This window comes from Oxyura jamaicensis, chromosome Z, assembly GCF_011077185.1.
Source record: "Oxyura jamaicensis isolate SHBP4307 breed ruddy duck chromosome Z, BPBGC_Ojam_1.0, whole genome shotgun sequence".
In the NCBI taxonomy this organism is placed as follows: Eukaryota; Metazoa; Chordata; class Aves; order Anseriformes; family Anatidae; genus Oxyura; species Oxyura jamaicensis.
In genome coordinates this window covers 29632156-29651370 of record NC_048926.1, presented here as the reverse complement: position 1 = coordinate 29651370, position 19215 = coordinate 29632156, and the positions used below count along the sequence as shown (strand labels likewise).

The following is a 19215-nucleotide window of genomic DNA, read 5'->3' as shown; positions in this document are numbered from 1 at the left end:
GTGAGTTGTATAGGAGCCTCCTCTTCTAAGATGTTCTGCATACTGTGGAAAAGGCCAGAACTTTTCAAATCGGCTTCTCTTCACTTTGAATACAAAGGTCATTACTTCGAACAGACTAGAACAAGATCTTGACTCTGTTTCAAGGGAAAATTTGCTACTGACATCAGTAGTGAGAGATTAAGAAACAGAATTTTTATTAACAACCTGACACACACATTTCACAAAGAAACGGGAATAACACTTTCTAGGCTCTCCTATTGAGCTCTGATTTATGGTGGATATTTTTCTTCTGAAAGTATATTACATACATAAGATACAAAAAAAAAAAAAAGTGAAAATAAAAGGTAATATACTTGCAGCATGAATGTTGATTTTTATATTCAGTGCTCAGGAACATTTCATAGCAGAAACCTTTTCCTTCACATTCTCCATCTATAGATGCGTTTCCAAATACAAATACTTAAGGAAATCTCTCAGGAAGCACTACAGAATCAAGCACCTTCTGAATGCCAAAACACAAACAAGCTGCAAGCTTTTAATCTGTTTTTCTACTTAAACTTTGGTAACATTAAAAAAAACTACACACACACACACACACACTATAAATAAAAAAAAATCATGCATATTTAGACCTGGCTTGCAGATCCTCTTTAGTACACAGGAAATACAGGTCAGGTTACTCTTCCTGGTGTATACATAATAATCTAACTAGCCTGTGAGAGAGATTAGCACTCATACCTAACATGTACTGCTACAGATATACTACAAATAACCTTAACAAATCTGTCTCCATTATAATATCATAATTTATCAAGCGTAAATACTACTTGGACATCGTGATGCTCTGACACAGTGCATGACTTCACTTCCTGACATGCACAATGCTGTCACAGCAGAGTTCAACCCAGACACTCTTCCTTGCAGGACTTTGTCTTTTTTTCCCCTCCCACTGAAAACACAGTGGTGCTTTTTTGTTTTGATTTTGGAGTTTGTCAGCACTGCTTCTAGATCAGACCCAAGGAAAATTGTGTATGTTCCACCCACCAAGAATGATCTTTCAAGAAAAAGGTTACTAAGAACTAAACAGTAACTGTAAAAGATGCCCCTTCCACATTTATTTTTTTTTTTTGTAAATTCATGGTTGCTTTGACAGAGAAGTAGCCTTCCTCAGTATTCCCTAGGATAAACATGCAAAATGAATGTGGGGAGATGGTCACACATCAAATATTGAGCAAGAAATTCATATGTAAAATTATGCCTTCTGACAGCTGGTACTTTTCTTTATTGTCTTTTTTTTCTCCCCCTGCTGTTGCTGTCTCAAGGGCATGATTGAAAAAGTGAGAATGTCATTTTGCAAGCAGTAGAAGTATGTCTCAGTGGCTTGAAACAAAATCCATTTGACTCTTAATATCACCTGTGGGGTAGGGGAAGAAGAGAGAGAATATACTTTGGCAGTAGCATAATCACCGTTTTGAAAACATTACCCAGGACAGCCATGTACTTACTGTTTTGGCCTAGCTAACTCACCTACTCTGTGCTTCCCCAGACATTTATTGCATTGGCTTCCAGCCATACACCTTCTGCTTCAGTTCAAGACAACTGCACTGTCTTGAACTGAAGCAATTTCACCTTCAGCATAATCTTTGCTACTCCGGAATCAGTTCTATAGCAAGTTAACAGGAATTTTCCGATGTAAACACAGAAGGGATAGCACAGTTACCATCACATCTCGGAAACGTAGTAGTGTTCAACAATACACATTAAAAAAGTGGTAGCGCATGCAAGATAAACATACATTTTTCAAATACTTTTCACATCACCACAATAGTAGCCTTTCCTGTTAGGCAAGTTGAACGAAATAGATTCCCCATTTAATGAGTTACTCTGATTAGTTCTCTGACAAAACATTTCTCTGTGCTTCCTTCACCCTGTCCACACTTGAATGTTAAAATTACTGCAATTAAAATGCACATTGCAAAACACTTCTATTAACTAGTCCCTTCCCACACCTATGCCCCTCGTTGTCCATCTTTAAAGCTTTTTGTAAGCAGAAAAGTTTCCAATCACAGCAGAAGGGTATTACCACAGTTGTTATTCCAAAAGGATGAACTAAATTGATGAATAGCGCAAGGAATACAAAATTATTCACATATAAATTCACATAACCAGTTTTAAATCTACTGTGACAGACTGAGATTAAAACCTCCTTGTAACAATCATCCTTACGACAAAGCCTGCGATTATGAAGAACGTGGGTTGTCTTCACCAGAAACTAATTTCCTCTGTACAGCTTGAAAATGAAGCTGCCTACTGCATATGGGATCAGTCTACCAACACAGGTTTTAATCACCATTCTCCCAATAAACAAACAGATCTTAACTGGAGGATTTACAAATAACTACTTTTCACACAATGTAGAAGTCAAACAACTTTAAGAAAGCTCTTAGCTAAAAACTCCTTTGTAATTGTTCCTCTTTCTCCAGAGACTGTCTGTTCTAGAAGACTTACTCCTGCTACATACATATATTTTTCTGAGTAAAGTAGCCGGCAATTCTGAGTCAGAGCAAGCAGTCTGTTGTAGAGCTACACAATGTGGTTGTTTTCTCTCAGCAGGTCTAAGGGTTAGCAGCTTAACTTCAACACTGAGGTGTAGTTAAGCATGTGTAATTTTATGATTTAATTACTCTATTGCTAAGAAATCTGCTACCTGGGCAACACACTGCCCTTTCTATGTTTGGTGCAACTGGAACATTTGAAAATGCTGTCACAGCTTCAAAAGCTGAGTTTTAAAAGTTAAAAGGTAACAGAGCTTTTTGGTTTTGAAGTTATGACAACACTTCCAAATTTTTATTTAGGCTGATTTTAGAAATCTGAGCTGTGCAGCAAAATTGAATCTTTAATTAGCGTAGGTTTTATACATTCATTCTGGTTGCCATTGATCTCAACTTGTACATTTCAGCTTTTGGACCAATGGCTCATTGTATTTAGCATAACTTTAATTTGGAGAGTTTCCAGCTTTTATTGCTTAGGTTACAAGGGGAAGCAATGTAAGAAGTTGTTATTCTCCACCCACAGACTTTTTTCTGTTGTAATTTGAAATAAAAAAAAAACAAAACAAAACAGGAGTCAAATAATTTTATTTTGCTTTTTACTGAATTATTTTGGGTTTGCTTATTCGCAAATCAAATTTTGGACGAGTATTAAGTTATAAAAATGGCCTCACACTTCCAACTGCCTGCCTGCCCCCCCAAATTGTTCTTTTCGTTTAACTGCTTAAAATAGCCTTTTATCACTTTTATCCCATCTTACAGTGATGGGGAAAAGGTTAGTTTGTTTGTTTTTAAAGGGGGATTTTTTTTTTTAGGACAAAATACGCTTTTTTTTCCAAAACATGTTTAGACAGATGTGATAAGAACAAAGTACAGTACAAAAAATGACTCATGGCCTCCAATACTTCATAAAGCACTAATCAAATACCTAATATTTTGTCAAAGTTCTGTTCAGTCCAATATACATTTTTCATATTACAGAGGTAATGTCCACTTTACAGTGGCATCAGATAAAGTTTGTAAGACCATTATAACACAGTCACTAGTACTTGCTCTATAAATATACCAGCTTTTGACATGGTTTTATTTTACTCCAAACACACTGAGTGTAGCCTGAAGTCAAGTATAACTCCTTGTGTCAGGAGTTCAGCACTAAGCTCAACAGGTTTGCATGGAATCTACCAAAACTCTTTCTTGCGTAAGTATTTATATCATGATAGGAACTTTTAGCACCAGTCAATCCAAACAATGCTCATCGACTGTAACCCCTCTTTCAAAATGGAGAAGATGCACATAACTTGATGGCACTAAATGAATATAATTTTCTCCATGAAACCCTGCACAGCTTTTTTGTTACCTTTCAAAACTAATTGTGAACTACAGTGTGTTACATGCCAAACATGAAAAGAATGTTTGACAATTCAGCAACTGTCAAGGTTTCTCCTCCTATGCCATCATTGCAGAGAAGGATAAAATAAATCAGTACAGACTGTGATCTCTTCTTCAGTATTTTAGCATTAAAGAAAATTAGAAGGCAGGCAATTTTTCCCCTCCTGCAAAATTAATTTAGTCAACATAAGTGGGAGTGAAGCATTTGACAAATCCTATATACAATATATGTTGCGCCAAAAATAATACGTCCAGCTTGTACTTTTACTTTTGTGCCAATATTAATTCCACAGATAGCTCAAGAATCTAATGTATCTCTTGTGACCATCTATTTTGTAGGGCAAATATCATTTTGGTCAATCTTGTTTCCCCTTTCTATCTAAACCATTCAGAAAAAGCTAAGAGTGAAGTTTGTATATAGACATAACTAGAGCACCTACTACATTTAAGGGTTGAGGATGCAAGAATAAAGGGCATGCGGACAAAAGGGGCACGTCTGTCCCATGTAGTGGAGCACAGTGCAAAGAGCCCCAAGCCAGCTGAGACTCCTGCCAGCCATTCCATGCAATACAGAATAGCGGCATTACATTTGCAAAGAGGACAGGTCTAAACAGCCTAAAGTCAGCTTTATAGTTTCCATGCAGCAAGCTTGAGTACCTCTGCACTGGTTTTCCTTGTGCCAGAATAAGCACGGGGGAAGATGTTTTTTCATCAGATCTTTGCAGTCTTTTCTGGCACCCCACTTCATAGTCTGCAGATGTTTCTTATCTTATTGTTTTGCTAAGGTTGGAAAATCCAATGCCAACACACGTCATTAAGACTTTTTCCCCACCCTTGTGTTCTTCTTCAGGGGACTTCGTTTCAATTTTAAACATGATCTGGAAGAAGCTTCTCAGGTGTCGCAGAAATTCAATTCTGAGGGAGAAAAAACAACACAATTTAAGAAACAAAACAGAAAGCCCATCAGCAGTACCTACTAGGGCTGATTCCAGCAGTAAGCACAATGAGTACAACAAGCATAAGATTGCTTAGTACAGAGAAATAAACCTGCAAGCTCTGAAAATTCTTACTTGCATTGTTGCTAGTTATCCCTACTGAAATCACCATGTGCTCTATATAAGCAGACAGAGAAGGAATACCTGCCAACAGCATGACAAAAGGATGAAGGAAGAAATGTGATGAAGGAAGACGGGAGAAAAAAAAGGTATAGCCAGGCAAAGTCACTTACCCATGATGCTGACTCTCCATCAGGGCCATATGAACCCAGTACCAACCTATGGTAATCCTCTCCCAATATTTAAGCAGAAATAAAAGATGAATAGGAATAGCAAAAAGGTTTGCATATGTCAAAAAGAGACATCAGATCCTAAAGCATGTGTTTGATTTGTATTGCTACTTATTCCACTTCTGGGTTATGTGTTTCTTTAGAATCACTTCCAGATTCTTAATTCTTCCTATTTTTTCAGACTGGATATTAGGAAAAATGTTATTTCCTGTGAGGGTGGTCAAACACTGGAACAGGCTTCCTAGCAAGGCGATTGATACCCCATGACTGTCAGTGTTCATTTGAATAATGCCCTTTTAGTTTTTCATGAAGCTGTGAGGCAGTTGGACCTGATGATCTCTGTAACTCCCTTCCAACTGAGCTGTTCTGTTCTATTCTCTGCTGATTTTCAGGAGAAAAAAAAAAAAAGTAATTTCCTTTCATCATTTTAGAAGGGGAGCATAAAGAGACTAAATGGACACAGTACTTCTAAATGCATACTGACTAGAGGAGCAGCAACAGGAAAAACAGTGAAAAGAATAAAGAAGAACTAACAAACAAAAAAACCAGCAAAACAAACAAACAAAAACACAATCGAAGATGACATTCCTACTGGCTTCTTCAAAACCGGGAATAAGCAGTTACACCAAAGTGATACGAATATAAAAATAATAATTGCTCATGACAGAATTCTAGTCTCTTTGAGTCACAGTCAAGTCTGCAGCCTTGAACTAATATTTCGTCTCCTACATCAATTAGCATGTAATATTTTTAGGTTAAGTTTCACCTTTGAAGAAAAAGAATGTGTACACGCAGTCCAAACACTTGTACACCTGGCAATCTGAAAAAAGCCTCTGCTTTGCATGCTAGTAATGTCATCACAAGCTTATCACGCTTATGTCATAAATCAACAGAAAGTACCCACAAAATGCTAAGGAATAGACCAAGAGCACAGTACAGTCCTCATTTAAACATCACAGGGCCCCCTGCTACCTCTTAATCACAGAAATTCAGGAGTATCCAAACATGAAGCACAGTGAGAGCTGCAGGAACAGAATTTGCTTTACCCACTTGAATGTTGCTACTCCTGTGCTTGGATACATGTATGGGGAGAGGAGGGAAACAGCAGTAGCTTGCCAAAGAGAGACTGCTGTTACCAACACTGGTCTGTGCTTGGAAAGATCTGTGATTCATCTCTAGAGCAGTCAGCTGAATACCTCTGCAGGGTGAACATAGGCACATGGCTCCTCCAGTTATATAAACCTTTTTACCCCACCTTCTTGGGCTAGTGACCAGCCAGTTACAGGCACCAGCTCTCATTTCTTGAATGGGTTAACAGTTTAAGGGAAGAAATGAAGAGTGCCTTTTCTCCCATGCCTCCCCAGCTGCAAGGGTTCTGGTTGCTGCTATAATAGGCAAATGGGCATACTCTGGCACAAATGCTTCAGTAAAGCTCACGGGCAAAAGCTGTGTACCAGCCTCCTTGTTAGCTGGGTCCTTTCCCAGAGCTTTGGCAGTGCGACATGCAAGCAGCCGAGCCCAAAACAGCAGGAACACAGTGTTGAATAGCAAGGAGGGCACAGAATAGGCTGCACGAATGCTGCACAAAGGCAGCATGGAACCAAAATCTTTGGGGAAAAATCCTTGAAGCTGACCAGCATAATCTGCAACATGTTCATGGGATTGGTTCAGCCTGTATCTCTCTTTGTATGTTTGTAGACTTCCATGCTGATCTGCCTATTCTTTTGAGTAAAGACAGAGTGAAAAAGCAAAAGGGCTTTGCCACGGCCTCTGGGTAAATGAGACAGACTTAAGGGAATGGGAGAGAAGGGGAGGCTGCCTGGAGACTAGGAAGGTGAATTTGTGAGCAGTGGGAAGAGGTATGAACTCTGGAAACAGGACAAAAAGATGGGGAAGAGACAAGGATAGGTGACAAAATGAAGTAGAAAGTGGGTTGGTATTAGCTTGAGGCTGATACAGGTCATGTATGGGAAGGTCTACATCCCAAATAACAGAGATGGCTGCATCAAGCACACATGTACAGACCAGAGTAGTGATGGAAGAACTGAGAAGTATGGCACAGTTTATTTTGCTGGAATTTTAGTCCATATCTTCAGGCAAGAACAAGGCAAAGATGAGCACTTTCCTTTAAGCCAAGCTAATTGAGGCACACCTGAGATTCCTCAGGGCAAGCCACCTCAATTTAAAAATCATGGTATTACCATAAAAAAGAAAACAGGCATAAAGTCTGTTTACAGAATTGCCATCTTTTCCCAGAAGCCTGCTAAGCAGCAGAGATAACACATCCACTTCACACATTTTAGCTTGCTGTCATGGCAAAGTGACCAGCTTGCCAATCACCACCAGAAAAGACCTGGGCACCAACAACAGCTTATTTTCTTCCCTACCCCAAAATCAGAGCAGGGCACAGGGGAGCTCACTCGCAGTCCCCCCGACTGTGCCCATCACACCAGGGGACACAAGGGTGCCAGAGCTGACCCTGCCAGAGCTGGCCTGAAGTCTCTGCTCTCAAGCCCAGACTAAGTTGCTTCTGAGTACCAGATCCCAGCCCCCCATCTGCTGCCACCCTGGCCCATCATGTGGGGAAGGGGAGGCCTTGGTCATGGTTCACCCCGGGGAGGAGGGAGAAAGGGTAAGTGAGAGTAGGGGGCTGTGCCTATTCCCATTCCCTCTGGCTGAAACCCCCAAACAGCCTTGGAGCCAGGTCTAAGGGTCAGCTTAACGGGGCTGGTGTAGGACACTAGCATGCCTGCAGTGAGTGTCTGTGTCATGAGCCATGCCACAGGCCCTGCCCAGCCCACAGTTATTTCCCTGGCGACAGCCAAAGAAACACCAATGGTGATGATGGAGCTGAGGCAAGTGCCACCTTCTGTGGCAAGTCTTCCCTCACGCTGTGGCTGCCTTTTCTTCCTTCACTCATCTCAGCCCTGTCAGGTTTTTCCCTGACATTTTTGGTGGCCTGCATGCCACAGCTGTTGAGCAGTTCTCAAATGCAGTTTGTTCGTACTTGTGCTCCAAAGATTCTTCCTCCTTGAGGCTCAAGCTGGTAGTAGTGCTTTCTCGCTGCTCTTCTTCATGTGTCCTGCTTCATGCCGATTCACCTGCACGCAGACCAGCCCATCCTGCAAGACCCTTATTTCTTGCTTGATTTAAAATGCATTGTTGTGCACAATTCAGCAAGGTGGTGGCACAGCCAGCACCCAGTATTAAGCTCACCTTGACAGACATGCACTCACTTCTGTGAAATCTGAAATATATTATCAGAGAAGATGATCCAGATGGCCGCAGACCAAGTGGTCTTTTTGGGACTGGTGTTCCTCCTCAGGACAATGCTGCTCATGGCACTGCCTCCACATTAGCAGGGACAAAGGACATTTACCAGGGAAATGCACAAATGTGGAACACATTTCCTCATTGTGGTAGATGTATTCCAGAGTACCATATTCCCCTCATAGTGCTCTAATCTACCAGGTGAACTGTCACATTCATGCTACATTGTGCTAGACAAGGAACTTAACCTAGTGTATATGGTTTATACACTCCAGCTTTGGAGTCTGGAGGTGAAAGTGTTAAAGGCAGAGATGTCACAGTCCCAAGAGAGGAAAGGAGGGACAATGAATTGGAACATGACAGTAATTTAGTTCAAAAACTCGTGCATTTAATGAGCCGCTCAAGGGCCAGATTTCTTAACCCTTTACCAGCTGCTTTCATGAGGGCACTGAAGAGTTGTATGATCTCACGTGACACATGCTGCTCCAGAATGTCTGCTGCTGACCTTCATCCCTGCTGTGCACTCCTATCCTGGCAGAAATGCCAACCCACCCATTTGAAATCAGCCTGCTTACAAAATAAAATAGTGTTTGCATGACTTGCATGGTACCAAAAACAAAAAGGGCTGAGCAATGCATGTCATTGCTTTGTTTTAACTGGTTAATTGTGCACTTCAAACACTGGTATTTACTACTTTGTATGCTTTTCACATGTATATGCTCTTCAGATGAGATTACTCTACCCCTGCAATGGGAAGCTTTCCTGCCCCCTCTCTCAAAATCTGATGACTGTTGTTTCCAAGATAATAGGTGTTGAGAATAGCTGTTAGGCAATTTCTAGATCTCACGTGATGGCACCACCATTCTTCAGTTATCACAGTACTGTACCTTTCACGTATACAGCACCGGTACCATGATAACCGAAAAAGGACAGTTCATAGTCTTATTGTTTGACACCACTGGCAGACAAACACCCCCTGCCCCCGTCTTGCTTACAGAAAAAAACACTTAGTCTCTATGAATAACTGTCAGCCACTTGTCATTCTGCTAGAGCAAATGAAATTTTTGATGCTGGATTCCCTTCACCTACCTGCGTGTTGAAACTAACAATATGAGAAATTTATTCTTTTTGTATCCTCTGAACAAGTACCAGCCACAGACAAATCTTTAACAAAATTCAAGGCTAGAGGACATGACTAAACTCCACTGTTCGAAAGGGCTAAAGCTTTGGGGCTGCACATAGCTCCAGAAAGTGAACTCTTGAGCTTTTTCCTTTGGACAGCCACAGCTTTAACATTTGGCTAGCCATTCAAAACATGCCATTTAATGCCACAGCTCCAGAGAAATCACTAGGAAAACAAGGTAGTGTATGCTAGGCAACAAAAAGCTAACTGACGTACGCATACAATACGAGACCAACAATCAACAATAAACTCCATCTCTGTAATTTTCATTGCCTCAGAATCAGGAATAATATAGAACAGTAAGGAATTAATCTTCTAACATGTAGAAATAAGTATAAGGTAACTTATACCACCTGTCTCATTTGAAGATGGGTACAAGTTGTTCTGTTGTTCTGACTTAGACAACATCTTCCATACAGAAAATTATCTGTCATAAAACTACCGAATTAAACAAGACTAGGTAATTAAACTGAACAAAAACAACTTACGTGTATGGAGACAGAGGTCCTAACAGGACTTTGGAAACATCCTGTTGTCCAAGGGTCATGAGCAGCAGAGCAAGGCTCTGGTTTGTTGAATCTACACAGCCTCCCTGCAAACCAAAATGTTTTAATAATTAATCTCTGTACAAACCAGAAATTGGGATGGGAAGAGAGTAACAGAGGAGAAAGATAACGCTTAAAAGGCTGAATTAGTGCTCTCCATTTTCATGGTTCGAAAATATAAAAATCTAGATTTTGTAATGATGATAAATTAATTTTACTTCACAGGCTGGGAAAGGAACAGAACTCAACCAAAAACCAATAACCAAGTCAGACTAAAAAACCCACCCATTTTTCCCAACTTGTTCTAACACTACAAAACTGAAACATTTCTAAACTCTAATAACAACCACAAACAGGAAGGTGACATGAACTTTTGCATTTCCACTCTTTGTAGTAAACTGAAAAAAATTTAATAAACTGTAGCACAGCACATTTGAAGATACCAGGATTTGCAGTACGTTATAGTAAATATAAAGTATTACATTTAGACAAATAATAGTTCAGCCTTAGCAGCAACAAAACAGTAAGTTAAAAGCTGATTGACATACACCCTCCTAAGCCCCTACTGTTAATATTTGTGGTTTTGCGTATGTTTTCTCCACATATTTATAATGGAATGAAATATTTTTATTGCTTTGTGAAAGAGCCACTATTGACAGTCAAGTAACTACAAGAATAAGTCATACGTGCATGGTAAATTGTTTTGTATGCAGGAAGTGTTAACTATGATGAATATGAAAATTAGAATATGCAAATTAGGCCTTGTTTACAAAACTTAAATTAAAAGAGTAACCTTCAGTCAAGACTAGTGTAGAGAGAATTTACTAGGTATGACTATGCAAACACATGGAAAATAGGTAAACTTATGATATAACATTATTTTATATTTTCCTCATGTTCATCCTGATCCAAAGCCCCATGAAGTCTGTGAACAGTTTCATGCAGATTCAGAACTGATGCTAAACCCTCTGAACAGGCTCTCTGGAAAAAGGAAAACTGCAGAGCCATCCTTTTAAAACTGAACTCTCTAATGAGGTAAACTGGCAACTACCTTTCTGGGCAAAGAGAAAATTGTCATCATTTTCAGAGCTATCACCATTCAAAAAGGCAAGGGAGGAGCAAAATAAATTTTGGAATAGATGGACTAAAAAAAGAATGATGTGACAACTTGAGCACACTTGCCCAGTAGGAGTACATAAATAAGGACCTTTCCAAGGAGAGATACCAAATGTTTAATATTCAAGATGGTCTTGTATCAGTACGATAAGCCTCAGTCCCATCCCTTTAAAAAAACAAAACAAATTCTGCACTTCATTTAACAGGTAGTATACCACAATGAAGGAAACATCTTCATTATGTATACCACCATGATCTAACTCATAAGAACACACTTTTACAGAAGCCCTTGTCATTTAAACTATGTGAACCTACCACACCAACGCTGAGAGGTTCACATATTCAACCTAATGCTATCTACAGGAATTATAAAAATTATGTTTTCTCTTGAATGAACAATGTACCAGCAGAATTTGCTAGTGCAATCTAGAGCCACATCTCTCACCAGCTGCACTTGCAAATCTGAAACATGTACAAGAAGCAGATGAGTGTTTGGTAAGATGTATGCCTGATAAAGCCTTTCTGTATCTGCAGTCATCTACTAAGTCAAAATGCTCTTTACCATTTGGATGAAAACTACATTTTGATGAACTTTTTTTTTATTAAGCTGAAAACATTATAAAACATCTATTTTTTAATCCCTAAATTTATGACCTAGTATATAAAAAAGCTTCAGTCAGCAGAGACAACCATGTCCTGTACGATATATCAGCACATGATGCATCCATCACATCCGAGTTGCTTACAAGATCTCCCTTGCTGAAATGAGTCAGTCATTCCTACTATGGTGCATTAGCAATGTATTGTCATGCCCATTCCCACATAGGCAGTTGCTATACAGGGAAATTAAGTGATTTGCTTGTAATCTAATGCTGACAGAACAGTAGCTTGTGTCAAATTAAATACAAAGAAAGGCCACTCCCAGGGAGGCCAACTTTTCTCCCTCTATCTACCTGCTGCTTACTCAGGAGTGCAAAAAGAACAATCCTCCCACTAGAAATGGGATGGGCAAACTCAGAGCCAAATTGCTGACGTTTGTTCCAAAACAGCTGGCACTGTCACCAGCCTAGGATGCAGCTTGTAGTTCATGTTGATTCAGTTTATGGTAGTTTCTCCATTACTGTTTCCATTGACAACAGAGCCAGATCCAGGACATAAGCAGAGACAAAGGCCACTTAAAATCCAGTCAATTTTGAAATGCTGTAATATAAATATCACAGTCTATATGCACAAACAAAAATAACTCTGGGCAACTGACAACAGTGTTTTGAAAAGGATTATTCTCCAGAGCTTGAACCCAGCTTTAATGAAGGCTTGCTAACACTTTAGGATACACACAATTTTCTCTCTGACGTGTGGTGCGTACTTGCATGCCTCAATACACCCTGAGGTATATCATTCATTAGGTGAAATGCAAGACTGTTTTCACAGGGATAGAGCTGAGACATATCGCACTGAAGCAAGGTCATCTTCAAAGTTAAGCCTTCAGTGAAATGCTTCACTTGTATTACCTCTAGTTACACAAAACAACAGCCTTACCCCTTATGCCCTCCCAAGCTCCTGTAACAACTCTAACTGTCCTCATAGAAGAGCTCAGATTTAATTAGGTGTTACATCCTCCCCAGTTTCCCCCGATCATTAAGGATATAAACATTAATTTTGTTTCCAGTTCTTCCAGGCCCTTCCACTCTGCCAATCATCTACTATATAAAGTTCCCATAACTAGCTCCTTTCAAATGTGTAAAAGGACTCGTTCTTTATTGCCCTTCTACAATTAAGCTTAGGTAAGAATTGCACACAGATTTCTAAAGACAAAACTAGTTACTCCATGTCCCTCTTTCATGGCCCCTGTAATTAGCACTGTGCCATTTACTATTAGTCAATTAGCTCTGATATCCTTCCTTCAACAACGATACATTAAAAAAAAGCTCCACAGATTCCCAGAATCACATGCCCTCTTCAATTTCTTTTTGAAGGTTTAGTAACAGGCACCATTTAGCACTGAGCATAGCAAGACTCAAATTGTTAGATTTGCTAGGTGGTAAAGCTCATCTAATAGCAAGCGTTAAGCAAGCACTTTAAGAGATGCCTGTGAGCCCCTTTAAACAGTAATGAACTCCAGTAGCAGTGTGGGTGACCCTGACTGCTAAAACCCTCTGCAGAGAACCATCTTCAATGATGCCAGGATGCTCTTTTCTGATAAAACCTCTCCAGCCCCCGCAGCACAGTAACTACAGATAAGGCACAGATGGAGAAACAGTTTCAAGCAGTAAACAGGCAATTGAAGCACAGGGAGAACAATTCTCCCAAGCCCTGTTTTCAGTGAGTACCAAGTGTAAAGAAGGTGGGTCTTACAGACTGCCTGCTCAAAGCAGTCTGTTCTTGTCCCATGCGCAACTTTCCCAACCTTTTACTGTTTCACCAGACATTTTATATAGGCAAAGAAACAACAACAAAATACACAGTACCTTCAAAACATGCAAACATCACACACTTTGCAATGTGTTTTTTATATCCTCTCTCATGTCAAGACTGGATCAAACTGACCCAAGCTTGGATTTTTTTTTTTTTAAATTGTTGGTGAGCACTCTGTGAGAATGTGTCATAACATAAATACCTTAACTCAAGTGCCAACTTTGTCATGGAAGGCCACAGGTAACAGCCTCATTCACTAAGAGTCTGATCTTTAAAAACAGTGAAAATCCATGCCCCATCAGTTCATCATTCAAAGACTTGTCCGTTCCCCATAAACCTTTTTCTGTTGTCCTGAGATATGTACTATCTGGGTTTGCTTTGCAGAATTTGACTGAACACATTTAATGGCCACAGTATGTCCAAAATTAAAATCAACTTGTCCTGGACTTTTCTGTCCTCTTCATTTTGGTAGTTCTGACTTCTGACTCTGCAGAAAGTATATCATCTGGACAGACTCCCCCCAGTAGTTTCAATCTGTCAAGTGCTGGACGGTTTTCAAGGGAAAAGAGTAACTACTGCTGCTGAACAAAACATGGAGAAATTGAATTTTCATGCCTGCTTTAACCTGACTACCTGGACATCTTTTCCAAGAGGTCTACACAAAGTAACAGGTGTACTGAATTTTAGGTTTAAGGTTTTTACAATTCACCCCTCAAAAAATAGCTAACTGTTGCTACACAATTGCTTGTAGAAACTTAGACATAGTTTCAGTCACTCACTGTTAGCTCTCCATGCTAGACTTTCGAATAGGAGGGGTCTGACCTGCACCCAGGAAAAAAAATTGTTTGTTCTGAAAATAGAACCCTGGACTAGAAATGATCCTTTGCAGTTTTACCAATAACAGCATTACCCGTCTGTATAGACAGAAGAAGAGTTCTTGCAAACCTGTACTAGTATTCTTTGTCTCTCTGAATGACACTGTCCTTCGTAAGCATCTATATACCTGCTTGGAAACGGAAACTGCAGAGTGTTTTTGGAATCTTTTTCATTGCTTGCACCTAAGAGGAGAGGGAAAGTCCTCTAGCAACATGGTGCATTTAAGACAAGTTTTAGACACAGGAGGGAATACATGAAATACTTTTCAGTGGCAATGTTAGGGTTATAATTGAGTTTATTAGAAAAAATAAAGAAATAGTTGAAGACTGAAACAAGTGGGCAGGTTGGTAATTCAGACAGATACAGAATGTATTTGCAGCAGAGAAAGCAAAAGATAACAGATGAACAACCTATCCACTGGCATGGACGTAACGTCTAAGACTAAAGGGTATTTTTATAACTGACTGCATTACCTAAAACAGGCTATTATTAATGGCATTTTAAATAATTTGCCATGTCCTAACAGGTTATTCTAGTTCAGAGCAAATAAGTATTTATTAAGACATTGAGTACAATTTGTAGATGGCTGCCTCCTAAAGGCCAAATGCATTTTGTCAGCACTAACAACTGCTTATTTTAACATCTGTGGAGATACACAATGAGAGTGGATAGGTTCTTTATTAAATCAGAAGCTCACTAATTGCTAAATAATTTGTTAGACTGAGAGGTGGTCAACTATTAAAGTCTCACCACAAATGAAAACAAGCATTTTAATAAAAATAATCATGTTGTGGGAAATTGTGATGCAATTGAGATTCTTACTGAAACTCTGTCCTACGTCCCTTCTAACAAACCATTTAGTCAGTTCCTCATACAACAAACCTCAGGACATTTGAGTTTGTTATTGCCACAGTGAACTGGCCAGGACTGAGGCTAGCTACTTTTTTCCTTCCTTCTTCTTTCTCATGCTTTGCCACTCAAAACACCCCATTCCCACTCTAGTTTAAGAGCATTAACACTTATGTCTTATGATTAAAAACATAAGGTGACAACATGAAGCCAAGTGTCCTCTGCTGCAGTCAGAAGGCAATGAAAGCAAAATTTGTCTCTACTGTGATTTGTAGTAACATATTCTGGACACAAGAAATAATATGGCAGAGTAACTCATTATAGCAGGAAATGAAAACCATTCAAAACCACTCCTCATCTGAATCAAGAATACGCTTGTAGCATCAGATTGTTTTTCTGTTTGGAACTCAGCCTCTGTGAGGGTACCCCCAATCACCTGTTGCTTCATCAATATATCACCTTCTTCCTCTTCAGCTATACATAGAAAACATATTGGCCACTTACCCTATAGATCTCCTCAAGCAATAGCTTAGCACAATTCTGGCCAAGTTCCTCAGGAAGCACAGCTGCTCCTTGGCCCTGAGGGTTTGAGGCTAGCTCAGCACTGAGAAAAGTGCCATTGATGGTTTCTGCAATAAGGCACATGCCAAATCCTGGAGATCTGTAAGAAAAGCACATTTGATTTGAAAATAAAATTGAATAAGAAGCCAAGAAGAAACAACAACCTCCTCTTCAATTCATAGGCAGTTCCACTCATAAGACACTACTGGAAATGTGGACTTACTGACAAAATTCCTTGTCTATTCATTTTGTTTATCCTGAAAAAAACATTAATTTAGAATAAACCCAGTATCATTAGCACCAAATATACTATGCTGGATATTCCTGGCACAAACTCCATAAAAAGAAAAGTAATTTAAAAAACAAAACAATCAAACCTCAGAAATAACACTTTGTTAAAACAAACAAAACCAACAGTATCTTTCGCATTTACTTAATTCATCTTTGATGAACATTTCTAAAGTATCTGGAGTTTCTTCTCTGTCATGTTCATAAACAAAACCAAAACTGACTTTCTTTAGGGATCCATCTCTTTCCCTGGAAATTTCAACACATAGCAAGATCAGACCATAGCCCTAAGATCAAGAAGGAGGATGAAAGAACCTGATTCATATTATTTGAATTTCCAATCACTTCTTTTCACTTACAGTTCAATACCATCCAAATCATTACAACCACACAAGAATTCTGAACACATAATTTGAAGAAAAAAAAAAAAAAACAACACATTTTACTGAGAGTTTAAGATTCTAAAAAAATGCTATTGTGAGTGTTAGTAACACTTGCTACAAGAAAGTAACAGATGTCTGAGTATGGCTTGCTGAAATCAGAAAGCTGTAACAAGGGAAAAAACACAAGATCTTTGTATTTATAGACTCTAGAAGAACACTCACAGCTAGCCATTCAAAATAAGGTTAACTTAACTCCCCTTCATTTACAGGATTTTCCACAGTTCTGGACTCCTGCTGCCTCCACTACCCAAACTTAATTAAAAGACCCCAAACCTACCCAGAACAGTAAGGAACACCACCATCACCAACAATCACAAAACCAAAGCCTGATCACCAGTAAACATGTACTGGGTCTGGCTGGGATGGTGTTAACTTTCCCTGCAGCAGCCCATACAGTGCAGTGCTCTGCACCTGTAGCTAGAACAGCAGTGGTACTCCCACAGTATTCTGGAGAAGCTGGCAGCCCAGGGCTTGGACAGGCACACTCTTTGCTGGGTTAAAAACTGGCTGGACAGCCAGGCCCAGAGAGTGGTGGTGAATGGAGTGAAATCCAGCTGGCAACCATTCACCAGTGGTGTTCCCCAGGGGTCGGTGTTGGGGCCCATCCTCTTTAATATCTATTGATGATTTGGATGAGGGAATTGAGTGCACCCTCAGTAAGTCTGCAGATGACATTAAGTTGGGGGGAGGTGTCAATCTGCTGGAGGGTAGGAAGGCCCTGCAGAGGGACCTGGACAGGATAGATCCATGGGCAGAGGCCAACGGGATGAGGTTCAACATGGCTAAGTACCGGGTCTTGCGCTTTGTCCACAACCCCATGCAGCACTACCGGCTAGGGGGAGAGAGGAGGAAATTTGCATCAGCTGTGCAGATGAGAAGGATCTGGGGGTACTGATTGAACATGAGCTGGCAGTGTGCCCAGATGGCCAAAGCCAACAGCATCCTGGCTTATGTCAGGAATAGTGTAGCCAGCAGGACCAGGGCAATGACCCTGTACTCAGTTCTGGTGAGGCCACACCTCAAGTGCTGTGTTGGACTTTGGGCCCCTCACTACAAGGGGGACATCGAGGACTTAGACTGTGTCCAGAGAAGGGCTACGAAGCTGGTGAAGGGCCTGGAACACAAATCCTGTGAGGAGCAGCTGAGGGAACTGGGGTTGTTTAGTCTGGAGAAGAGAAGATTCAGAGGAGACCTTACTGCTCTCTACAACTGCCTGAAAGGAAGGTGTGAGGAGCTGGGGTTCAGCCTCTTCTCGCAGGTAACTAGAGATAGGACTAGAGGGAACGGCCTCAAGTTGCACCACAAGAGGCTGAGGTGAGAAATTAAAGAGACATTTCTTCATAGTCAGGCACTGGAAGAGGTTGTCCAGGGAGGCAGTGGAGTCACTGTCCCTGGGGGTGTTTAAGGAAAGGTTGGACCTGGTACTTGAAGACATGGTCTAGTGGGTGACATTAGTAGTAGGGATGATGGTTGGACCAGATGATCTTAGAGGTCTTTTCCAACCTTGATGATTCTGTGAGTGAAACAACGGTTATCTAGTGAATCATTCCATTTTCTCCTGTAAGGAATATTTCATATCAGCAGAACAGAAATTCATGGTCTAAAGCTCAGAAAAAATACAGATCAGAGTATTCTAGCAGACAAATGCCAAACTGGATTTCTGTTGCCTGTGGATAGTTGTGAATACTCACTTTCCAGAGCTGACTCCCTTCATATGATCTGTGTAGATATAAATGTCCGGGAGGAATTTATTCAGGATGCCCCTTGCAGATTCCACCATTCTGTTTGCCATCTGTGGTGACACTCTGACAGAGTATCTACATTTCTGAGCTAAGGAATTGTGATCATGAAAAAAAATAAATAAGAGACAAAATTAATCAAGAGGTCCCAATGAGTTCTCAGAAAACGTGTTTTTGTCCTATGCATCCATCCATGAATGTTACTCCACTTTCCTAACACAGCCTGTACTTAAAGAACATATGCTTAGTGCTTTCTATAGTCTTTTCATTGATCTTAGGTAAAATGCACACAAGAACAACCTGTTATGTATAACTAGGTAAAAATGTCCTAAAAGATGCCCGTCAATGATTTTAAATTGCTATTCTATCATCCTGTAGTTTCTTATGATGCAGGAAGTCCTGCATGCTGTTTATATCTTATGAAATAATATCAATGGGTGAAGTTTCTCTGAATTAGCAGCAAGAAATCCTTTCTTTTCATTTCCACCGAGGAGAAATTGGATAGTTGAAATTAAATGTTTTTACCAAAGACAAAATTAAGAAGGAAAAAAACTTTGCTCTCTCCAACTGTTTTGCAGTGCTCTGAAAGTATTAAATTTACTGCTTATCTAGTCAGTCGGCATTCAAAGATAAATGTTCTGGGGAAGAAGAGACTACCACCTTTCTGCACGTGCTCTGTGCCCTTTTACTCAGGTGCTATTTCCGTG

The 19215-nt window shown here is 40.0% G+C and overlaps 1 protein-coding gene across 1 annotated transcript in view; it reads right to left on the bottom strand.

The window, feature by feature from the left end:
- Window positions 1-170: 170 nt before the first annotated feature.
- The window catches only part of RCL1 (RNA terminal phosphate cyclase like 1), a 33467-nt gene continuing 14422 nt past the window's right edge, over window positions 171-19215 (bottom strand). Inside the window, exons 6-9 of the mRNA XM_035310183.1 lie at window positions 18461-18586; window positions 15982-16138; window positions 10165-10268; window positions 171-4853 (exon numbers count right to left, since the gene is read on the bottom strand). Coding sequence (XP_035166074.1) covers window positions 4703-4853; window positions 10165-10268; window positions 15982-16138; window positions 18461-18586 — 538 coding nt within the window. The 3' untranslated portion in view covers window positions 171-4702. The remainder of the gene's footprint in view (window positions 4854-10164; window positions 10269-15981; window positions 16139-18460; window positions 18587-19215) is intronic.